Source organism: Marmota monax, unplaced genomic scaffold (assembly GCF_021218885.2).
Source record: "Marmota monax isolate L192 unplaced genomic scaffold, Marmota_monax_Labrador192_F-V1.1 WCK01_AAM20220418_F8-fsc00069, whole genome shotgun sequence".
Lineage (NCBI taxonomy): Eukaryota > Metazoa > Chordata > Mammalia > Rodentia > Sciuridae > Marmota > Marmota monax.
Window position 1 is genome coordinate 6892835 of NW_026695243.1, and position 8153 is coordinate 6900987.

Consider the following 8153-nt stretch of genomic DNA (forward strand, 5'->3'; position numbering starts at 1 on the left):
CTCTCTTTCCCAGAAGGGCAGCTTCCTGCTGGCCTTGTGCTGAGCCTCCTCTCTCTCCTCACATGGTGGGCTGCACTGGGGAGAAAGGCACTCCACATACTCCGCACACACACACCACACACATATCACACACATACACCACACCACACACATCACACCCTCGACGCATATACATACTACACACATCACATGCCACAACATGCACACCTCATTCGCATTACACCCCCCCCCCAACTGTGTGGTGGTTCACCTCACTCCACTCACCAAGGTCCTTGTCAACCCTCCTCTTGCTGGATCCAGGCACCTCTTCTCCACGCTCACCCTCCTCAGCGCCCTGCTCCCTTCACCCAGCTCACTCACCCTTGCAGAACTCCTCTCTCCCCATAGGGTTGCCAGATTAAAAAAGCAGGAAGCTTGAGTCTCAGACAAGAATAACATTTTACTCTACTTATGACCTACATATTGCATGAGACACATTTATACCCATAATTATTCATCATCTATCTGAAATTCCAATTTAACTGGATATCCTGCCTTTTTATTTGCTAAATCTGGCAACCTTGTTTTCCCGAATCTCTGCTCCCACACACTCCACACCTTCCTGTCCCTTCTCTAATTGCTCCTCCTCAGTCCTTCCCTTTATCAGCCTGGCCCAGGGTGGTGGCCTTGAGCACCTTCTCTTCCTCAACCTTGCTCTTCTGGGACAGTTCCTCTGGTCCTGGGACCCATCTCCACTTGGGACTGGCCTTGCCAGAGTCCTCCAGGACCTCATCTCCAGCTCCTGATGCAGAAGCCACCCATCTCCTGAGCAGCAGCATGTGGCAATGATCTTGTGCGTGCCTGGACACTGTACATGCTCAGCCTGACAAGTAAGACTGTCTCTTTGCCACTTTTACCCTTCATTGCCTGGAAACACGCTGCCCGAATGCAGCAAAAAGTGCTTCCCAGAGGAGCTGGCTGTGATCCAGACTCATCTCCTTGTGCTGGCCAGGCTGAGCCACTGATTCCCTGCACCACATGTTCTGTGAACAGACACCTTCCCCCAATTTCTGCTTGTTGAAATCCCTTCTCTTCCAGACCAGCCCAAGGGCATTGTCCTCCCAGCTCTCCGGGGTTCTCCCAGCTCTCTCCGAATCTGCTGCCTCATCCAGGAGTACACCAAGTACTGGATCACGCCTGATCAACTCCCACCTTCTCTGTGCGGTGCCTGGCCACAGTCAGTACTCAGTCAGAGTTCATGGAATGAAGGAGTGAGTGACTGAACAGGTGGGTGAGTGATGGAATGAATGAATAAATGGGAAAGTGAGGCAGTAAGGCCCAAGGAGAAGATAGCTGGGAGGGTAGATGGATAGGGGGTCCAACGTGAGGTTGGGTGACTGGGAAAATGGATGAGTGTGTGGGTAGATGGAATAAGTGGATGGGTGGGGAGGTAGGTAAATGGACAGGCTGGGGAATAGATCAGTGGATAGATGAGCAAATGAACATGAGGAGCCTCCAGGCTTGACGGACTGCCCATCCCCTGCAGAGGGAGGCCAGGCTCCCCTGCCACTATGTAACAGTCCTGTCACTCTAATCTGGAGACCCTCCCTGGCCTGACCCGGTGAGGGTTGTGAGTACGCAGCACAGACACAGTCCCCTGAGCCTGGAAGGTGGGACCTGGCTCCAGCTAATGAGTGCCTGCCTGAAACAGAACTGACTCTGCTTGAGGGCAGGGGAGGACAAGGCCACTTCTTCTCCCCTCTGAGACCCTGAACAGCCATTTCTGTCCACTGGAGGCTCCTGTACCCAGATATTCTATTGTGCTTGGATGTGCTCACCCACCTCTGACCTGTCCAGGTGCCTCTGGGAAGAGGACCCTTCCAAGTTCCTGTGGCACTGCATTGCCCAGGTCCTCTTTCAAGGAAGGATTTCCTTCTGACAGCAATATTAGGATCTGGAGATATTAGGATACATCTGGGGGATATTAGGAACCTGCCTCACGATGTGAGTTTTTTTCTCTACCCTCTCCTGCTGCTGCCCCCTTCCCCACACAGGTGTTCATCCCTAACAGACATCTTGCCCTCAGACTCCGTCTCAGTGTTCACTCACAGAGAACACAACCTGCAACAACTGCCTCAACTCCATCTCCAGAGCTCTCTGAAGTTGGCTCCTTTCCACACACACCTAGGAAGGCCCTGCTTGAGGCCTATAGTGTCCAGAGGGACTAAGACATGGTCCCAGGAGCTCTTGTCTCTGGACTGAGCTCTCTCTTCCCTGGGTTCACCCTATCCCATCCCTTCACCCATCCCCCTCCACCAGCCTGACCCTGCCTGCACCCTTCACCCCACCCACCACCATCACTTGGCACCTCCCAGCTCCAAGCCTCTCTCAGCCTTTCCTGTGGCATTCATGTGGCAACAGCAGCCTGTCTGGACACTATTATGAGCCAGAGCCCCCCTCAGCCTCAGTCCTGCTCCCCTGAACAGGCAGACCCTGGGAGAGTCACCCATTCGGTGATAGAGCAGATATATGAGAAGGCTCAGAATTTTGCACCTTTCAAACTTGACTTTTTAACTGTGGCACAGCATTTATTCTGTGGGCAGAAGAACAGATTTTCTGTTAACAAAAACTGAATATCCATTTGTGATGAAAACAAGAGCTTTGTTACATGCCCTGAATGTAACATAACATTTTAACTTTTTTGGAATTATCTTTCAGTTCATGATTTTCCTACATTCCTAAGTGACAGCAAGTCACTCACATTCTCTAAGAATAGAAGTGACCTGTTAGAATATAGCAGTAAAGTCTGGTTCAGAATGTGTTTGAAAGCCATCTTTCTGGCTTTCCTGTTAATAAAACATCTTGTACTTTCTGTGACTCTTATTTTCTCTTCTGTGGTTTTCCAAACCAGATTTGGAAAGACCCGTAAAAGGATATGTATTCTCATTATAAAATAAATCACTTGTTCCAGGAAGTAGCTCTTTGATTTAGGAGCTAATTTCAGGCATCTGGCCACAGTATGCAAAAATACTCCACAGCAGAACACAAAAGAATTGGTTTCTCAAAACGTCCACTTGGGGATGCTTCCTCTGGTGGCAATAGCACTAGTTTTACAGGCACCTTGTTGTGATATTTTCCAGCCATTGTACATTAGCAGAGCTGGCCCACCACACATGGTGTCTGCTCATGCCTCCTGAGATGGCTTCTGGGTCCCCATCCTGAGGGTAAGGCTCAGCTGAGCCCTCAGGGCTCTGAGTTGACTCCCACTGGCTCCCAACAAGGCGTAGCAGCCCAAAATTGAAGGAGATGGAAAGTTGGTGGGATTCAGTAGGGGAAGGACAGGATGCAGGAACATCAGGGAAGACTTGTTGAGGGGGCAAGTGGGTCTGACCCACCAGCAGAGCAAATCCTGAGAGACTGTAAGGCCTCAAATGACGGTCCAGAAGTCCCGGGTACTCGGCATTGACTGGGCTTGGGGACCTGAGAAGAGAGAAGCCTCCTGGCGAAATGTGGCCACTGTGAAGCTGTGGCCAGGGCCTCCCTGAGGATCCTGAGTCTTTGAGTCATAGCTGAAGCAGCAGAGGATACAAGTGATGGCCACTGTGAACACAAACAGTACCGCCACCACCCCAATCACTGCTGACTCCATGGCCTGCACTGGCAGCTGACACGCTGAGCAACATGCGTGGTCTCCGAGCCCCAGCTCCCCATCCAAAACAGGGGGCTCTTGGTGGTCAGAGGTACTCTGTGCTCAGCTGGCTGCTCCTCATGTGTCTTCTAAGATACTGGTCTGAGGCTCTGGGTTGTGTCACCAGATGCTGCTGGGGTCTCCAATGATCTCTATTTTCTATGCCTCCGGCCTGGCTTTCAAGAGCTGTCTGTGGTCAACTCTGCTGGCAGCTTCTAGAAGACATGCACTCCCAGGAGATGTGGGCACAAGACTCCCTGGACATGGAGCCAGGTGGGGAGGAGGGGCAGAAGACATCACTTAAAGGGAGCCAGGCCAGCTGGGGCCTTTTGGTGGTGCCTGTGGATTTCAGAGGGATTGTACACTCAGGCAAAAAACAAAATACTCCCCCTCCAGGGGATCCAGGAGGATTCTGGCACCTCCCCTACAGAGACCTTGGGCCAGTTCTTGGATCCATCTCTTGGCTGCCTCCCCATCCCTGGCCCTAGCCTGGGGGCAGGGACACAGGTAGGCAGGAAAGCAAGTGCCAGCTCTGGGCAAGGCTGGGGGTGGGGCGGGGCGAGGTGGGGAGCATTCACAAGGCACTGCAGGTGCCAGGGCGGATGGTCTCCTTCTCTGAATGAGGCCCAGAAAGTACAGCACAGACAGGACAGGGTGTCTCCTGTTCCTTCGGGAACATGCTAAAGGGCTCCCTCACCCTGGTTCCAGGAGAAACCCTCCTCTGCCATCTTGCCCAGTCCTCTTTTCTGCCAGCCCAGACTCGGGTGCTGTGAAGACTTACCCTGTGCTCCCAGAGGGCCAGCCCTGGCTGTACCTGTGCTGTGGCCTCCTCTCCTGGTGGTCGCCCCCCAGGGCCGTGACGCAGCTCCCTGGATGCTACAGAGTTGGTCCTGCTTGGAAATTGGCTCCGAGATGTCTGAGCAGCTGTGAGTACTTCCTGAATCCCTCCCTCCAATTGTGAGTGAGGGCCCAGGACCCACAGTGGCCACCCACTCAGTGACAGCACTTACCCCGCCCCCACACTCCCTGTGCCATTCCACTCTGCCCCCTGCTGGAGGTCAAGGGAATGAGCCCGGCCTAGGCCACTCCTTCCCCAGAAGGGAGTCCCTCCTGGCCCTCATTTTACATCAACACTCCTGAGACCTCACCACTTCCAGAAAGGAGTCTGGGTCATCAGCCCCTTACCCATATTCTGAGAAATGGACTAGTGGGAAGCAATAATTCTGAGTGTCTCATGGACTCTTCATAGCAGCATGTACAGTGACATCGCCTCCATTTTTCAGATGCTGATAGTCACAGAGCTGGAGTGTCCTGCTTAAGGCCTGTTGCTAGTTAGTAGCAGTAACCACAGCACTAAACGGTCTTTCCTGCAGTCCCATCTCAGTGTTCTTTCTGTGTACTATAAATACCCGATTCTGCCATTTATGGATCAGGGTACGAAGGTTCAGAGAAGGCAAGGAGCTGACCCAAAAATCACACAGCCTGGAACTTTTTCAATTTCTCTAAGGACAAAAAGAGCTTTAGTATTGCGTTGGGAAACTGCCTATGCACATCTTCTAAGTTAATTGGACCATCTGGATTCTAGGCTCCTCTTCCAGAGGAAGCCAGACACCTCAGATTATTTGTCTTAACTGGGGCAACCAACAGCAGAGAATAGGGAACATAATGCATTGATCCCTGGCGCTTGCAGTTTCTGATAGAATCCCCGATATCAACTAGTTAGTTTGGCAGATAGGGGCATAAGGAACTGTGTTTCAAGCTTGATTTTGTTTTTTGTTTGTTTGTTTTTGGCTTCTTGTTTGCCTGTTCTTCCCAGGTACATATAGTTATAGGCCACCTGCAGTAGGTGTCAGTGTTTCTGCATTTTTAATCTGGACATTTGCCTAGTCCTGTTATCTTTTGCCTCCAATAGGTTCCCTTTTTCATCTCCAAGATTTGGGGGAGAACTCTTAACCTTCTTTGATTTATCCATAAAATCTGTGGAGAAGCTGCAGAAAAGGGCCGGGCCCAAGGGGGCCAGACCCTGAGGGGGCTGTGGCAGGAGCCAGGTGGGGGACTGACCTGGACTAAGGCAGAGCTTGGGGGAAGGAGAAGGGGAGGTGGATTGGACAGACCCTACAGAGAGTCATCAACAATCCGTGGGACCTATGGTCCATTTTCGCATCCCAGAACTCTCTCATGTGACTGTCACTGTGAATCTGCCTCCCTCCCTCACACTTTGTCACTCCTCATCCAGCCTCACAGAGAATCCTCTGGGAAACAGAAGGAAAGAGGACATTCTATTCCAGTGAGTCACCAGGCCCTCACTTTCTGGCCTGTTCTCCATCCCCTCCCCCGCTGGCCTTCTCCCTGCGCTTCCTCCCCAGCTCCAGGGCACAGGATGAAGTCCTCAGAACAAGAGTCCCTTCTTCTCTGTGGAGTCCACCAGCTGCTCATAGAGCATTTGGGTACATGCTTCTGGGCTTTAGCAGAGGGAATCCCATTTTAAGGAAGAGGAAACTGAGGCCCAGATGAGGCAAGCACTCTCCTAAGGCCACCCAGCACCCCAGTTTAAATAGTGCCACTCCCTCCCAGTTCTGCTGCCATAGCAGGCACCTGGGGACAGGCTAGCTGGAGACTTCAGCTTGACCAGTTACCAAGAAAACCCTGAATCCAACATGGCCTGTGGGCCCCAGAGCTCAGTCTGCCCTGGACATGGACTGGAAATAGTCCTGGAGGTAGAGCCCAAGGGGCCAGTTGAGGCAGCCTCAACTCTTCTCTCTCTGAGACCCTGGACAGCCCACAGAAGGCCAGAGTCCTGCAGATGTGCACAGGGCCCTGTCTGGGCAGGGTTTTGTGCAAACACTGAATCTTCCCTCAGAGCTCAGGCGGGGCGCACTCCTCCCCACTTCCCAGCTAGCCTCTGAGCCCCAGTTTCCCATCTAAGGTCCCAGGGCAAGGCAGACATGGCCTGGTGGCTCCCTCCCATCCCCCACCATCATGCTGGAATCCAGAGATGCACAAAAGCTTCTTGGTGGCTTTATTTCATACAAGGCACTGATGAATTGAGTCTGCAGCCTCCTCCAAGCCAAAGTGCATTCTCAGGGGCTCTCCAGCTACGCGCCTGCCAGAGGCCCACAGTTGCCTAAGGAAAGTCAAATGAGCACTTTGCCTCCACCTGCCCTTTGGCTCTACCAGGCACCCTTGTTATGACACAAAATGGGGTGTCCAGCCAACCCTGCTCTCCACTCCTGAATCCTAAATGGCCACCTCAGGTGGTCCTCAAGTTCTCTGTGCACAGTAAAGGGGAGCATAGCATGTAAATGAAGCCCAAGCAGTGCCCCCCCCATTCACCCAGAGACACATCCTTCCATATGGAGACATCAGGGTCCACTCATCCTTGGGCTGGGTGACAGGGCAGGGCAGGGAGCACTGCCATCCACAGGCGTCAGCGGCAGCCTCTGTGGGCATGGTGGAGGTGGTGAGGAGAGTGGTGCAGGTGATGGTGCTGGAGGTGGAGCTGGTGGTGGTGGTTGTGGTGATGGAGGCCCACACGGGGCCCCTGATTCACATGGCCAGGGTGGTGGTGATGATGATGATGTTGATGAATGTTTCCCAGAGGGCCCCGGCCCTGGAAGAGCCAACGCTGGGCTCGCCGGGCTCTCCTGACTCTGCGTTCTCCTCCAGCTGGAAGGTTCCTCTCCATGTCATGGTCCTGTGGTTCGTGGAAAAGGCAGATGGCCAGTAGCAGCAGCAGCAGCAGAATAGACACAGCAGCACCTATGATCCAACCCACAGGGGCCTTGCTCTCCAGGAGGCCGAGCATCTGGGAGCTAGATGGTCCCTCTCCACTCAGTGGCTTCAAGCTGCTTCCTCCCCTTCAGCAGCCTCTGCTCAGTCTCACAGTCATTGAACTTTGTCCCAGCTCCTGTGGACTGGAAAACAGCCAGGGAATGTGGGCGAGGCCTGTTTGGACTGGAGCTGCTGGCCAAGGGTGAGGCCGGGGAGCCATTAACTTTGGGGAGGCCAGGCAGGGAGGTTGGGTGGAGACAGAGGAGCTGTCAGACTGGGTGTCCTTGAGAGAGCTGCTCAAGTCTAAGGGTAAGAGGTCAATGTCTGCTCCCCTCCTGCCACCTGGCCAAGTGACCAGTGGAGACAGTATAGCACAAAAATTAAGACCACACCACAAGCTAAGCAGGAGATGGAGACGTAGCTAAGAAGTAGAACACTGGCCTAGCATGCATAAGCCCCTGAGTTCAACTCCCAGCAGTGCAAAACAAACAAACAAACAAACAAAACTGGGTGGAGGATTTTGGAACCACACAAATCACAAGCTCTATGATTGTGCCCAAATTACTTAAGCTACTCTCAAATTACTGAAGTGCCTTGGTTTCTTCATCTGTAAAATGGTCTAAGCTGTAATAATAGCATTTACCTCTTAGGGTTTCCTGAGGATCAAAGGAGTTAAGACCTATAAAGAACTTAAATAGTTTCTGACATGTTTGCC

At 52.7% G+C, this 8153-nt stretch overlaps 2 protein-coding genes and 1 long non-coding RNA gene across 3 annotated transcripts; 1 reads left to right on the forward strand and 2 right to left on the reverse strand.

Moving 5' to 3' along the window:
• The first annotated feature begins 550 nt into the window (after positions 1 to 550).
• Positions 551 to 2992, forward strand: LOC131424043 (uncharacterized). The gene is made up of 2 exons (XR_009226441.1): positions 551 to 869; positions 1078 to 2992. It is a non-coding gene; the product is annotated as an uncharacterized LOC131424043 (long non-coding RNA).
• Spaar (small regulatory polypeptide of amino acid response) lies at positions 2542 to 6521 on the reverse strand. Its single transcript, XM_058578083.1, has 2 exons — positions 4449 to 6521; positions 2542 to 4006 (listed from the first exon to the last, which is right to left on the reverse strand). Exon 2 carries the CDS (start codon positions 3626 to 3628, stop codon positions 3407 to 3409), a length of 222 nt encoding a protein of 73 aa, XP_058434066.1. The 5' UTR covers positions 3629 to 4006; positions 4449 to 6521; the 3' UTR covers positions 2542 to 3406.
• A 142-nt stretch (positions 6522 to 6663) lies between these two features.
• Hrct1 (histidine rich carboxyl terminus 1) lies at positions 6664 to 7561 on the reverse strand. Its single transcript, XM_046457405.2, has one exon. The coding sequence runs from the start codon at positions 7470 to 7472 to the stop codon at positions 7095 to 7097; it is 378 nt and encodes a 125-aa protein (XP_046313361.1). The 5' UTR covers positions 7473 to 7561; the 3' UTR covers positions 6664 to 7094.
• Between the last annotated feature and the right edge of the window lie 592 nt (positions 7562 to 8153).

Coding starts and splice junctions, on each gene's coding strand:
- Spaar (XM_058578083.1), bottom strand. CDS start 3,628: ATGGAGTCAGCAGTGATTGGGGTGGTGGCGGTACTGTTTGTGTTCACA.
- Hrct1 (XM_046457405.2), bottom strand. CDS start 7,472: ATGCTCGGCCTCCTGGAGAGCAAGGCCCCTGTGGGTTGGATCATAGGT.